General features: G+C 41.8%; 1 protein-coding gene across 1 annotated transcript in view; it reads left to right on the top strand.

Moving 5' to 3' along the window:
* The window catches only part of C5H12orf75 (chromosome 5 C12orf75 homolog), a 34,072-nt gene extending 24,175 nt beyond the window's left edge, over window positions 1–9,897 (top strand). The window contains exons 3-6 of the mRNA XM_073000033.2: window positions 2,353–2,388; window positions 3,971–4,050; window positions 7,380–7,422; window positions 8,312–9,897. Of these exons, the coding sequence (XP_072856134.1) occupies window positions 2,353–2,388; window positions 3,971–4,050; window positions 7,380–7,384 (121 nt within the window). The 3' untranslated portion in view covers window positions 7,385–7,422; window positions 8,312–9,897. The remainder of the gene's footprint in view (window positions 1–2,352; window positions 2,389–3,970; window positions 4,051–7,379; window positions 7,423–8,311) is intronic.
* Window positions 9,898–15,945: the final 6,048 nt, after the last annotated feature.

Here is a 15,945-nt window from a genome sequence, read left to right as displayed (position 1 = left end):
TAAATATATGGTTACAATATATGTGCAATTCTCTCTCTCCCTCTCCCCCCATTCCTGGTAAAGTGTTGTGGGATTCTTTTTAGTTGTATGATATAACAAAAGTGAATTAATTAACACAACTGCTACCTTCAAAATGATGGGTTAGTAACACTTTATAGTATTTCTGATTACCATATATACATGTAAAGGTTGGACAAAAAACATTGAACATAGTCTTGGAAGCAACTTGACGGCATATAACATACAATAGGTGAGATCAGAATTTAGGTATATTTCAACATTTTTGAGTCCTCAGTTCCATATGCTGCATCTTTCCTATAATCAGAAAAATGTCATTGTTGCTGCTGCTTTTAAAAAGATTTTTTAGAACAAGTAGTAGAATAGTTCATAATCCAGCATTCAGCAGAACGAACAGTAAAGCTTACAACTGGAGCATAAAAATGTAAGAAGATCCCTGCTGGATCAGGCCAAGGGCCCATCTAATCCTGCTTCCTGTATCTCACAGTGGCTCTACCAGATGCCTCTGGGAGCACATGAGACAACTGGATACCTGTCTTCTGATACTCCTCCCCTGCAGAACTGGCTTGCCCCAGTTGGAAAACCCATTTAAGTCTAGAAACTAAAACAACCTAACTACACTGCTGACACAGGAACTGAAATCCTATAGTGTAACTTATGCCTGCAGAAGGGTGATTATGTCACTGATAGGGGTCAGTTTTTGCCAACTGAAAATTTCTACTTTTGTCCCGTGGCTTTTCTGACTCCCTTTCATCATGCAGAAACTACAGGAGCCATGGGAAGGAAGGAAGAAATCTTCAACAAAAATGGTTGCTGCAGGATGACCATATGAGTTGGGGGGGGGGGAATTTTGGTTAATAAAGATCCTTTTCTTCTGATGTGCAGTTCCTGTGGTTTCCATGTGATGAAAGGGATTACGGGGGGGGGGGAGCGTTGTCACAGAAACCATGGGACAAAAGTAGAATTTCTTTGTTAAAAATTGCCCCCTGCTGGCGATGTCATCACTCTTCTGCAGGCACAAGGGCACAAGATAGACAATGGGATTTCAGTCATTTTAAGTACTCGTGTTTGTGTTCGTGTTAGGTATCCTTCATAATTCATCATGTCTTCCTTGTAAGTAAAATCCTAAACTCTAGCACCCAACTTTATCATTATTTACATTTGGTTAATACTGGATAAATTGTGACACTTTATCAAAACCATTTAAGAGTCCAATTTTCATTCTGAAAGTAACTGGGGAGAGTTTCCTGTTGAAAGGGGGGTTATGTAAAAATGCTTAATTATGTTTTGTTGCTGCTTATAAATTGCAGAATAGCCTTTCCTGAAGGAAGTTATACAAATTCAGCACCATCTGCTGTCCAAACTTTGCAACTGTATTTTCCCACATTTCATGCTGCCAATTAATTTGTTTACTTATTACCAGAACAATCTTAGACATGTTTTCTTAGGACTGCTGTGTTTCTTGTTTCCTTATCTGTATTTTATATCTTGCTTTTAAGACACAGTAAAAAAAACTCACCCAGAGCAGCTTCTGTAAAGTAGAATAAAATATCTACAAAACAGTAAAACATGAATGATTTTAAAAAAATATTAAGTGTGGCACAGATTAGTTCCAATATGTATTTATTTATTTGATTTATATACTGCACAATTAGTGCAAACCACTACTCTGGGACATTTACACCAATTGTAAAAACATACAGTCCTAAATAATAATTTAACAAAAGTAAAAACAAACAGCACCAAGAACAACACATTACTAACCCAATAAAACACTTAGTAGCAAATGGGTATTTTATTCTCATATATGAGTGCTAATGGTATACTTAATAGTTCAGTAGTAGTACATATATTACCAGCATCAGCCATTCTGACGATTCATGTAGTGCAGGTCAGTGTTAGTATATAATTATTTCAGATGGAGGACTGAAGCTAAGAAATGGTGCCTTTCTTAATAAAAGGTTACCTGGTGAATTTATGGCCATGGCAAGCTTGAACTGTTGGATAGCTCAGTGGTTTAGGCATCTGGCTGCAGAGCCAGAAGTTAGGAATTTGATTTTGCACTGTACCTCCCCGACAGGTCTTGGACTTGATAATCCATAGGGTTCCTTCCAACTCCGCAGCTCTTAAGATTATTAACTGCTGCTTTCCTGACTGACAGTTCACCATGTGAGCTGCCCCACCAGTTCCTGCATCAGTCATGTTGCATGCTGCTGTTTCAAACTGTGGCTTTCTCCGCTTGTGTGCTTCCAATTGCATGTTGCTCTAGGTAGAAAAGGAGAAAATTCTGAAACCTATTTGCTAACAATCCTCTTGTGATTGATGTCATTGTAGAACAGAAGAATCCATGTCAGAAGATGACAAGAGGAGGTATGTTGCAATGACTCGGATTGAACTAGGCCTTCAAAAACAAATTGCCATTTTGGGAGGAAAGAACATAGGAAAAGATAGGGTCTGGGTTACGGTATAATCTCAGAGCAGTTGTCAATCTTGATCTGCACAATCAGCCATTTTAACTAGAGATGGGGTATTCGTATTCATATACAAATACCCCCACACAGCTGGACATAACGAGTGGCTAGTGACCGGGAGCTCCGAAGTGATTGGAAGGCATAGCCGAGCCAGCGGCAGCAGCAGATGCATGAATGGATGGTCTAGCCCCAGGGGGCCAGACCCTCGTTACATCCAGCTGTGCTGGGGTATTCGTATTTGTATACGAATAGCCCCATCTCAATCTCTTTCGTGCCAGTATGCTTTTGTTATTTCAACCTAATTTATTTTAGCATTTTTCATAGGGATCAGACATAATACTGAAGCAGCTTAATATATATTATTATGACACATTTACATTACTGTAAAAGAGGACAAAATTGTGCATAAAATATATGTGCTAATTTATATGACTAGATGCAAATGTACTGTTAAAAGGTGCAACAAAGTACACAATCATGAAGTACAGCTAACATCACTTAAATCAATGAACGCTTTGGTGGTAATTTAGAATCTGAGGGATATATCTGTGATGATTAAACAACGAACATTAGTGGAAGCTGGATTTTGAAAGAGGACAGTGTAATATATGTAGAATTCTGTTTCTCTGCCTTGATACTATCACATAGGCATGTGATTTTCAGAATTTATGGAGCACAAGCCCCCAGAGTTCTACACTAATTCCCCTAACTGAGGGCTTTAATCTAGAAATGTAAATCCTGACAGATGTGTTTAAGTTCTTAAACTAATGAATTCAGACTGTAGCAGCCATTTTTGTCCTGTGGAAAAGATAGAGGAAATGGGTGGGAGTTGCAGTGGATTATAGGTGTGGTAGTCTCTGTTCATTTGGCTCTGCAATAGGAATTCTCTTTTAAAAAATGCCAGATCTATATGAAGTTGGACTTGAAGCATGTTGGCAGCTAGTGCAGTTATTTCAGTTATTTCACAACTAGTATCATAAAGGATCTGGAAAGTATTTGTGCTATTGGTCTAGTTCCTGCTTATTGCACTCATTGCAGCGTTTCTTTGAGGACCACTGTACATAAAGTATATTGCAGCAGTCTAACTGGAAGCTTACCAGTGCATGAGCTACTAGAGCCAGACTGTCCCTATCCAGGAGCAGTTTCAAATGGTGGACCAGCCAAAGATGGCTTCAGACTTTGCGGACACTCATAGCTTTGGCTCTGCCTGCTTTTGCAAGGGGAAAGCAATGTATGGCATGCAGCTCCTGGAAGATCAGCCAGAAATCCAGCTGTCAGTTTAAACCTGCCCTGCCTTTGCGTCTTAGAGGGTTATTGTAAGACCTACATGTAAACATTGCACGCTAAATGCTATCAGCTTGTAAACGCCTTAAACTAAAATTAGTTTAGGTTAATGCTACTGTTAATGTTAGATATAGCTTTGCAACAGGCCTTCACCTCCATGTCACTGGATTTACCCCACCCACCCCTTTTCCATGAAGGAACTATGGGGGTGTTTACGTTGGTCTACCAGTTGATGCAACGGCCAAGATTTCCAGCCAGACCGGAACGGCGCCTAAAGGTATATAAGCAGAACATTTTTACCTTTTAAACTGATGTGATTTGATGGCTCCAGTGTTCTAGTATCTCTTATTTATAGTCAGTCATTTTGTAGTTACACAAAATAGCAAAACACAGTTTTCTCAGTGTCATCTTCCTGGTGGTTTGTTATATTACGTATATATAATACTTCAACATTAAATCAATGCTCTCTGGATCTTTTAGTCCTGTCCTATAATTCTAGGTCAAAGTTATAGGTTTTGTTTTCAGGCTTTGTTTTATTTCTCTCTGTTTGTGGCCAATCTTCAAAAAAACTGCTCAATTAATTTCATTAATTTATTATCATTATCTAAAGAGAATTTTACTCTATACCGCTTTATAGTAAGATGATGATGATACTACTACTAATAATAATAATTGTAATTGTGATTGTAATAATAAAGTAATACTTTTCACTTTCTTAAGAAAACAAAGATATGACAGTGCAATATATAAGTATATGTTAACACTTCTTGGTACAATGGTAATTCTAAAATGTACTACGGTAGCTGTAGGAAATTAGAATCAGGCACAAACCTATTCTGTGGGCAGAGAGGCTCTTCCTGGCTGGCAGAGATCTATCAGCACCGCAGTCTGCTGCCAGAAAAGCTACCTACAGTGGGGTCTTGACTTAAGAACGGCTCGAGTTAAGAACATTTTGACTTAAGAACCACTCTCATAGGAAAATATTGACTTGACTTACATACTTAGATTTGAGTTAAGAACTGAAAAAAAACCACGTGGGAGGCAGGGAAAGTGCAAAATGTGAACTTTCAGTTAACTGTTGGCCAGTGAAAAGGGTGCCTGTCTGCTTCCTCACTCCTCCCAGCGTTTAGAGAGTGGATTGGGAGACAGTCTTCGGACTGCCTGGTACTGTAACTGCCTGGACTGTATTTTCCCTGCCTTCCCTGAACCTTTCTTGACCTAAGAAAAAAAGAAACAAAATATCCCCCTCTAGTGGTCGAAGGCGGAATAGCAGCTTCCCATTAGTTTCTATGGACGGAAAAGAGCAGATACGGATCAAATGGTTTTCAATGCATTCCTATGGGAAATGCAGATTTGACCTGAGAACTTTTTGACTTGAGAACCGTCTTCCAATACGGATTAAGTTCTCAAGTCGAGACCCCACTGTAGTAGGTGGAGTGAAGCAGGAGCTGAACTACATGAGATCCAGACTTCCTCCAGTCCAGGGACACGGCTGCAATGGTGGCAAGGCCAAGGTCGTTTCCAAAAACCCTAGGATAGGAGAGTTTGGATTCAACACAACTTCAGCTGGTCTAGTATCTATACAGCTGGCTCTTGGCCAGGTAGGATTTATTTGTTTACATTTTTATCCTGCCCAATTACGGTAGTAGTGAAGCTACTACTCTAGGTGGCAAACACAGCAAAGCATAACAACAATAGAAAACAATAACAAACCTTATAAAAGAAAAATCTTAAATTCCAGAACCATGGTGAACACAAATGTATGGGAACTATGATTAAAAACAAAATGAAACCATATGCTGCAAAGAATTCATGACAGGATGGCCAAGAGGAGAACATAACATTACTTTGGGGCAAACTAGAGAAAGTATTGGGAGAACAGTCAGGTCTTACCTTGCCTCCTGAAACCCAGGAGGGATGGGGTTAGCTGCACCTCTAGTGGAGGTTGAGCTAGTCCCAGAGGATACCATAGTTCAGTGGTCCCCAAACGTGGGCCTCCAGATGTTCTTGGACTTCAACTCCCAGAAATCCTGGCCAGCAGAGGTGATGGTTAAGGGTTCTGGGAGTTGTAGTAAAAGAACATCTGGAGGCCCAAGGTTGGGGACCACTGCCATAGTTGACAGTATCAAATGTCTCTGAGAGATCCAGGAGGACCAACAGGGTCACACTTCCACTGTCAGCCTCCTAGAGAAGATCATTGAGCAGTGTGAGCAAAGCTGTTTCAGTCCCATGGTGTGGCCTAAATTCCAGCTGAAATGGATCTAGATTGGTGTCATCCAAGAACATCTGCAGCGGTTCAGCCACCAACGTTTCAATCAGTTTGCCCTTGAAGGAAATATTGGCAGTGGGACGATAGTTGTTAAGGTTGTCCAGTAACAGTCTCCTTTTTCAGAATGGGCCTGACCACCGTCTCCTTCAGACAGAGGGGAAGGTACCCCTCCTGCAAGAAGGGATTGATGATCTGGGAGGCCCATTCTATAGTCTCCTCTCTGGAAACTTTTAAAAGCCAAGAGGGGCATGGGTCCGATCAAGAGGTGGTAGGCTTAGAGTGTACAAGCACTTTGTCAACGCCATCAAATATCACAGGGTGAAATTGATCCAATAAAACTGGAACAGATGGGAAGCAAGAAATCTCACTCTGACTTAGTAACAGATTCCAGGTCCCTACGGATGATCTTGACCTTCAATTGAAAATAGATTGTGAACTGGTCACATGTTGCAGCATCCTGTTCAGGCCCTAGATGTTGTCTGGTACGGGTGAGGTCACAGAACATTCTATAGAGTTCCAGTTGTTGATTAGTGGCCACACTGATGTGTCTCACATTATATGCTTTCTTAGTAGCCTTGATGGCATTACAGTAGTGACCAGAGATGTGTCTAACCACAGCCCTATTATGATCCAAGGGAGTTTTCCTCCAGATGCTTTCTAGCCTTCTCCAAGCTTGTTTCAAGGCTCATGACTCCCTGGTGAACCACAGGGAGGGGTGAGCCCTTAAAAGGAGAGGGTGTTTAGGAGCAGCAGAGTCTATGGGTTGCTGCCAGATTCCATTCAGAGACCAGGATTTGGACACCCACGCCAACCAGCTCATCCGGAAACCCACCCAAGGCATCTTGGAATCTAATAGGACTGTGTTCTTAGTCCCAAGAATTTGCCCTGGTGACACACCCAGAGATTTCATTGCCACTTGAAGGGGAACGTTTCCTTTCTTCTAATTTTGGTTTGTCCAAGTATCACTCCAAAGGTAATCAATTGGAAAATCATAAGGCCACATCTATTGATAATTCATATCGAGGCATGCTGAGCTGCTCACAGCTTCTCAGGACCTTTGTGTCCAATTCATATGGGTAGGATTACACAGGAGACAGGTGCCATTTCTCTAAGATGGCAAAATTAGTTTTTAGGGTGGAATGTACTTTTAGAGGAAAAGAGGTGTGCAGGTGTGGGAAGGTGAACCTGCAGCGGTTGCACAGTAGTTCAAGGCTTTGTATCAGCATCAGAGATTTTACAGTACAGGGAACAACAGGATTGTGTGTATAAACTACTCTTTTTTAAATTTAAAATTCCAGCAGATTAATTCTTCTGCATATAATTCCTCACTTTTTTAGATTAAAAGACCACGGACACGCTGGATGATTTAAGCCATTAGAGGTATGCTATAATTCAATAACTGTTTAAAGCATATATATTTCCTCTTGTTATTGCTACACACATGTGCTTTTTATGTCACCATCTTGACCTTTTGAGCTTGATTTGTTAGAAGTCAGTGAGATGACTTTCTTTAATTTGTATTTGACTACATTTTACATACCAACAGGAACAGAAAAGAGGGCTGTCAAGGTTTCCCATAGCATAGAATCATACAAGAATGGAGTTGGAAGGGGCCTATAAGGCCATCGAGTCCAATCCCCTGCTCAGTTCAGAAATCCAAGTCAAAGTATATCTGACAGATAGCTGACTTTTTCTTGGAATGCCTCCAGTGTTGGAGTGTTCACCATCTCCTGAGATAATTGGTTCCATTGTCATACTGTCTTGTTGGGAAGTTTTCCCTGATATTCTACCCAAATCTGGCTTCTTGTTAACTTGAGTCAATTATTGTATATCCTGCACTCTGGTATGACAATCTTTCAAGTATCTGAAAAGTGCGGTCATGTCTCAGTCTTCTTTTCTCAAGTCTAAACCTGTCCAGTTCTGAGCTTGCTGGCTGAAGAGTGTAATAGAAATGCAAAAAAATACATTTTATATAAGTAACCAATGTGGGACTGTATCATTTCATGATTATTGTTGTAATCATGTAGAGCTAAATTCACTTGTTAATCTGAGCTAGAATGGAATCAGCTGAACTTGAGTATTTGTTGATTTTGACAAATCTCATTTATCCAATGGGTTTACTCTCCTTGAGACTAACCATTTTACTTGAGCGGCTGGTTCTTTGTAAATCACAGTGAAAAACAGATACCTCTGTCAAAGTAACTCACCTTTTGACAAATATGGCGAGGTATTTATTACCCATGCACTATTTCTTGTTTCTTTCAACCAGTTTTCTGCACAGATTACTCATTACAATGAAATGGAGTGGTGCCTTTCCGCAGGCAATTTACTATAGCGGTAAAGTCTAAGACACGAAAAAGGATCATGGCTGTGAAAGTAACAACTACAGGTCGAGCTGAATGCTCAGAATGGAACTAAAGTGTAGGATCGGACTTTATGGGACCTTTTGATGTCATCTACTAAAAGCATTGGTTAGCAGATGTTTGATGGATGTTTCTGCACAAGGGTTGACATTTTCAGTCATGGACACTTTTGGCCATACTACAAGTTTTATGAAGGACGAACAAAGCTGTTTTTCCTCCAGCTATTTTTGAGAGCTTTTTCTATGAGGAGACCATTACTACTGTTCACTCAAGTGTTCCTAGACCGAGGTTAGTGAAAATTATTGATTTATTCTAGAGTAATATATTTGAATAATATATTGAGACAGCTGTTGTAGTTATTTGGGCAGAGGCCCCACAAAGCGTTGTATCAGAGCCTTTTGATTAGGCTCAGAGGAAATGGACTTGTCCCCAAAAGCTCATATTAAAATATAGTGGTTAGTCTTTAAGGTGCTACAATGTTTTTCTCTTCTTATTTTTTCTTTGTCTTTTGTTTTTATTTGACACTCTAGTAGTTATTACTTATTTTTATACTGTGAACCAGCTACAGAAGTTGCCATGCCATTTTTTAAATAGATGTAATTGTTCAAGAAAATGTCTTTGGAAATCATTGCATCATATTTCAGCAAACTATTCTTCTTCCTTTGTTTCTTTCTTACGTGACATTAGTGGAGGAATACCCACTGCTTCATGTTGTGTCTTCCATTTCACATAAGATGATACTGTTCTTTGGTTTTAATTTTTATAGCAGGTGAAGGTGGGGAGAATAGGAGAAAACCTGTAAGTGCTACACTAAGACAGATGCTACTCTTTCCTGAATGGCTTGTAAAGAAATTCCATGGAAGACCTATTAAAATGAATGACATCTGTTTAGCCACAATGCTTTGATAAGGTTGTTCTCAACATGAAGCTTGCCAGAGAAGATCGAACCTCTAGTTATGCACATTTCTTAAATCTAGAGATGTTTTGATCAACATCAAAGTTTTGTATCTTGGTCTTGTAGTAAATGATAGCACTGCATTGTGTGGGTACAAATGAGGGTTTACTCAACATGTACCATTCATGTACCCTGTTTCCCTGAAAATAAGACCTAACCTGAAAATAAGCCCTAGTATGATTTTTCAGCAGGCTAATAATATAAGCCTTACCCCAAAATAACCCCTAGTTAAGTGAGACTCCACCCTCCACCATTGTGCAGCAACCAGAAGATGACATGACTGTATTTGAATAAATGTAGGTTGTTATACATGAAAAAAATTAAAAAGCGCCAAAAAATAAGCCCTGATGCATTTTTGGAGGAAACCTTAATATAAGACCCTGTTCTTATTTTCGGGGAAACACGGTACCAAACTGTTAAATGAGCAGCTATACTCTCAGATATCAATAAATTCATACTGACTGTCCTTCAATGGAGCACCACTGACTGTTTCTGAATTACTGAGAAGATGTTAAATTATTAAAGCATTTTGCACAACTCCTCTGTGGTTCTTTCTGTTTTGCAGGTGGCAACCTGCCTCACTGAATCACTTGCATACATAATACACAAAATTGTTGTGAAATGGTAAGGTCACATTCAGTAAATTCCTCTTCCCTAGGAAATTGCAATATAAACAGAATTTTATTTAGAAGAGTAATATCTCTAGTGCTGAAGACAAGTCATTTAGCTTTTGAAACCAATAGACATGAAGAAGAAAAAACAAACTGCTTGAAAAGTCAACTTCCTTCCATGCAGCTGGGGAGTATCTCTCCACTCCCTATCCATTACAGCAGTGGTCCCCAACCTTGGGCCTCCAGATGTTCTTGGACTTCAACTCCCAGAAATCCTGGCCAGCAGAGGTGGTGGTGAACTGCATTACAGTACAGCTCTAGTACCATGTTGGAGCCCTCCAAATGCATCAGAGCTCAAGCACAAATGTGCTGAAGAGTGCAGCTAAAGAATTAATGGCCACAGTCTTAACATACTGTACTGAGTGAAGGCGGGAGCACTTGATAAGAAGTGAGCAGACAGTCAGGTTGAGATCTGACATCATCAACTAAATCAAGTGAAAGATCAATGCTATACTATCCCTCCTTCTAGCCACTATGATTGGAGAGTCCTGGTTGGATTCCTTCGTATTGGAAACCAGGACTATCTGTGAGCAAAGCACAGATCCTTTCCTTTCTTCCTCATCACATGAGCACACTCATATATGGCTTTTGGAGACCCACTTCCTCCCGGGCTCCAAATTGCCTCAGACTGCTGCAATCTGTTATATGAATTTTAGTCAACCTGATTTGACTCTTTTCCTCAGTAAGCTCAGTTTGGAACTGGAGATTTGTCCACAGCAATTGTGCAATCTCAGTTTTTACTGAGGAGTAAATACATATTTTTTTCTCACACCAAAGGTGCTTTATATCAGTATACAGGGACCATAGAAGTCAAATATACACAACCATTTCCTTTGAGTTGGTTATGTGTGCTAGCTCTTTTTTTGGCCCCTTATTGATGTAGCTAAGCAGCTTGTAGTTTCAGTGACATCTAAAAGCTTTGCCATCCCAAGTGAATGCACAACTGTATAGGTTGGCCAGGTTCTGAATATAGTTTAGAAAACTACAGAGAAAGTGGGGAGGGAGTTCATAAATTGCTAAGCTTAAATAACTGCTGTTTTATGAAGAATGCTGCAGAGGAGCGGTTGGTAGAAAGCTGCTTTTACTTTTAAAGGAGAGATTCCCAGGCAACAAATGTGGAATAGGTTGATCATAAATCTCACATTCTCCAGTTTTCACAGAGAATCTGTTTTCTGCTCTTTCCCAGACATTTTTACTGTTTGTGTTAACAGTTACTTTCAGAGAGACAGCAAAGTGGAAGAAGAAGCTCTAGATTACCAGAATGCACACTATGGTAGTGAAACAGAAGCACTACATATTTTAGTTAATTCTTTTAATGCATTTTAGTGAGGGAGGAGTGAGTTCCCCTCAGGTAGAGTGACAAACTGTCCTTCCTGTCCCAGTCATGCTTTTAGTGGCACAATGATAAGTTTAATCCTAGGTATAAATTTAATCCTAGTAGTAAATTATGCAACAAGAATAAATTGAATATGCCCTAGCATTCAATATTCTCTTGAAGGTCTTCCAGATACCATTTGGAACTCCAGTTGTCTTATTTAACTACGGTTCAGTTTCAAGGACAATTTTGATTTTTCACTGAAGAAAAGAATCTGTTTTCCATCCTCTCGGTGTGTGACAAACCCAGACCTACTGGGATCTATCACACAGTTACTAAGCTGCCACCAACCATTCCCTATAATAAGTCACACAGACCAGGGATGGATTTTTAAACAACAAAAGAATAAGGTTTATTTTAAATACAAACAGGGTAAATAAAACAATCAGGTGAATAAAATAAAGTAACGTGGCTTATTCTCACACACACAAGCATACAGTTTGGTTCACCTAGAACCTTTAACTTAAAGCACAGACCCTGAACCCATCAGTTCTGGCTAACCCACAGACACCTGAACTTATCAGGTTGGTACTCTGACACACAGTAGTACCCTGTCAGACACCCAGACTCCCACAACAGCTTCTTCTTCCCCAGCTGCTGCTTCGTCCCAACCCAGTGTCTCACAGTCTGTCTCAGCATCTCCATCTCACCACACAGGCATCACATATTTATACAGTACAGCCCCTCCTCCTGATGTCCCGCCTTCCACTCCCCATAGGATGGAACTTTCCCTCCAAACCCATGACAGACAGGTAACATCAGTGCTGTTATGTAACACCTCCCCTCTTTATAAGTTGTTTTGTAGGGGGAAAGCTAAAAGTGCTTTTCACCAAAAAACAACCTGCATAAAATACACAACAACATTTATACATACCATATAATACTTACATATACTTACACTCCAAGTTAACCATAGCAAATATGCATTTAAACATTTTACCATATACAGTACATCAATTTACCTTTATTAATACCAACCAAATTCAAAACCAGGTACATTTTAACTTTTTGTTTTCATTATATACATATAGTCCATGTTCTTTCGCCGTCTTCAGTCTTCAGGTCTTCTTGATAAGGCGTCAGCAACACAGTTCACTGACCCTCTGACCACCTTCACTTCAAAGTCATAGTCCTGTAAGTTCAAAGCCCACCTCATAAGTTTGCTATTGTGGGTTTTCATCGTCTTTAACCATTGCAATGGTGAATGGTCAGTACACAGAGTAAAATGTCTTCCCCAGATGTAAGGCTTGGCCTTCTGGATCGCGTAGACTATGGCCAAACACTCCTTCTCCACGGTTGCCAAATGTCTCTCACCTTTTTGAAGTTTCCTACTCAGGTAGGACACCGGATGCTGGTCACCATTCTCATCCTCCTGGCACAGAACTGCTCCTACCCCGCTGTTAGACGCATCGGTGTAGATGATGAACTCCCGGTCGAAGTCTGGAGCACGCAGGACAGGATAGTTGATTAACGCCTCCTTCAACCTCTGGAACGCCGCCTCACAGTCGCTGGTCCACGGGATGCGGTCATCAGCCTTCTTCCTCGTCAGATCGGTCAGCGGAGCCGCAATCTCGCTAAACCTCGGGATGAACTTTCTGTAGTAGCCCACCAACCCAAGAAATGATTTGACCTTTTTCTTGGTGTTGGGTCTCGGCCAATCACGAACAGCTTCTATTTTGGCCTCCAGGGGTTTTATCATTCCTCCCCCTACCATGTGACCCAAGTATTTTATTTCTGGGCTACCCAGCTGACACTTGCTGGCCTTTACTGTTAGCCCTGCTGCACCTAACCTCTGCAGCACTAACTCCAGGTGTATCAGGTGATCTTCCCAGGTATTACTGAAGATCCCTATGTCGTCAATGTAGGCCACTGTAAAGTCACTGAGCCCTACCAAGGTCTGGTCCATCAGCCTTTGGAATGTGGCTGGTGCATTTCTGAGACCAAAGCTCAGGACTCGAAACTCATAGAGACCAAAAGGGCTGCAAAAGGCAGTCTTTTCTTGATCCCTGGGATCAATTCTTAATTGCCAATATCCCTTTACCAGGTCCAATGATGAGATGAACCGACAACCCCCTATGGTTTCAATCAGGTTGTCTAGCCTGGGCATTGGGTAGGCATCAGGAGTGGTTACACGGTTTAATTTCCTGTAATCAACACAAAACCTAATGCTCCCATCAGGCTTGTCCACAAGGACTATCGGAGAGGACCAAGGACTAGAAGAGGGGACGATTATGTTCTCCCTCAGCATCTCGTCCAGCTCCTTCCGCACCTTGTCCCTGTAGGGTCCCGTTACTCGGTATGGGGATACTGCCTGCGGGGGTGCATCCCCTGTGTGGATCCGATGCATCACTCCCTTCACTATCCCCGGCTTGTTGGAAAACACCTGTTGATATCTGCTAAGCAGCATTTTTAGTTCTTGCTGCTGGTCTTGGGTGAGTGCAGGACTGATCTTTACCTCCTCTGGGTTGTATTTTACTTCCCCTCTACCCTCCCAGAAGGGTAATTCAGCTTCCTCACTCTCAGCTGCTTTTATAGCGAATAGAACCCTCTGTTCCCCTCTGTAGTAGGGTTTTAGGGCATTCACATGAACCACCCTCCTTGCTTGGTTCTCCTCCTGCTCTATTAGGTAGTTCAGGTCTGACATCTTGGAAATGACCCTATATGGTCCTGCCCATTTGAGCTGCAGCTTATTCTCTCTGCAGGGCCTAAGCCAAAGCACCTCCTCCCCTGGGTCAAAGTGCCTCTCTCTAGCTTTGCGGTCATACCATGTTTTCTGTTTGACCTTCTGCGCTTGCAGGTTTTCTGCTGCCAGCTCTAGATTTCGCTTTAGGTCATTCATCAAGGTGTCTATGTAAGTCACAACGTCTTGTGGGTCATTCTGGGTGATCTGCTCCCAATTTTGTTTGATCAAATCAAGGGGCCCTTTCACCCCTAAGTGTGCAGCAAACATGTCAGAGTGACCCCTTTGTAAGATCATGGGGCGATACTTTACAGGTACCACCAGCTGACTTCTGATCCCATCTCCCCCTTTTGAGATGTTCCTCAGGGTTTCTCTATATAAAATCCCCTTTTTCTCCAGAAATCTCACTGGGGTTTCAGGTGTTAGCTGGGCGTCAGTCACCTGTTCAAAACACTTTTGGAGAGTGGCGTCTGCCTTTTGCTCCTGTCCAAATCTGCTGTCTGTGGTTAAGGTTTCCACCACAGCTTCTGAACTCCCCTCTGCTTCCGCCTCTGGCTCATCATTACCCCCCTGAACTGTCCCCGTGGTGGCTTGTGAGCGTGTAATCACTAGCACCCTTTTCACATGTTCAGCCAGGTCATTTCCCACGAGCACGGCTGCTGGCAGAGTAGATGAAATCGCTATCCGCCAATCTCCCCTCCAGCCTTGAAAGTTGACAGGTACCTCTGCTACTGGCAGAGAGATTACCTGCCCCTCAATACCTGCTACCTTTATGCTCTCATTTGGGATTATAAACTCCCTAGGGATGATATCTGGATGGCACAGGGTTACCTGGGAACAAGTGTCCCGCAGTCCCCTATACTGACGGTCAAGTATTCCTACGTCCACCCCTGCTGTCTCAAACAACTGAGAATCTGTTTTTATCAGCAAGCAGCGCTTTACCTCCAGTAGAGGACCATTTTCCTCAGCCTGATCAGCATAGGCAGCTGTCCCAGACTGAGTAGCCATGGCAACAGGCTCCCTCTGTGACACTGAGCCTTGCTCTTTCTGGACACAGAACACAGCTTTTGGCTTGGTCCCACTAGAATTCTGAGGCACCATTCCTTTTAGCTGCTTTAATTTCTCACACTCTGAGATTAGATGACCCTTTCCCTGACAGAAATAACATTTTCTGGTATATTTTGATTCTCTCTCATCTTGTTTTGGTTTTCCCTCCAAAATCTGAGGTCTTTGTTTCATGTCTGAGGGCTTCCCTTCACCATGGGCCCCTCCCCCTTGCTGGCTTTTCCCTGGTCCCTGAGAGTACTTGCTGTAGGTTTCTTTGGGTTTACCTACAGATTTCCCCTCTCCCAAGGGCTTTCTTATTTGGGAGATAAAATCTGCGATCTCTGCGGCTGCTGCCACAGATTTCGGTTTCCTTTCCCTCACCTGGAATTTCAATTCCCCCTGCAGGACTGAATAGAACTGCTCCAGCGCTATCAAATCTTTAAGCTGCTCATAGGTCTCTATTCCCTCCTGCGATAGCCATTTCTCAAGCAGCCTCACCAATTGGGCCCCCACTTGGGTAAAAGTCTGTTCTGGCTTCTTGGTGAGGGACCTGAACCTTTGTCTCAGCTGCTCTGCATTTATCCCATGTCTTGCGAACACCAGTTTTTTAAACTCTGCAAAATCTTTCATCCGTTCCTCAGGCATCTCGGCATAAACCTCAGCCAGGCTACCACTGATTAAAGAACGCATGATGGTCATCTTCTCAGTTTCCCTCACTGAGAAGTCCACAAACGCTCTTTCCACTAAGGAAAAGAACACCTCAGGACAATCTCCCTTGTGGTACACAGGGAATTTCTTCAGGTCAGCTTTAG

The sequence above is a fragment of the Pogona vitticeps genome, chromosome 5, assembly GCF_051106095.1.
Source record: "Pogona vitticeps strain Pit_001003342236 chromosome 5, PviZW2.1, whole genome shotgun sequence".
Taxonomy (NCBI): domain Eukaryota; kingdom Metazoa; phylum Chordata; class Lepidosauria; order Squamata; family Agamidae; genus Pogona; species Pogona vitticeps.
Note: the sequence above shows the minus strand (reverse complement) of the source record. Positions and strands in the feature narration are given on the sequence as shown.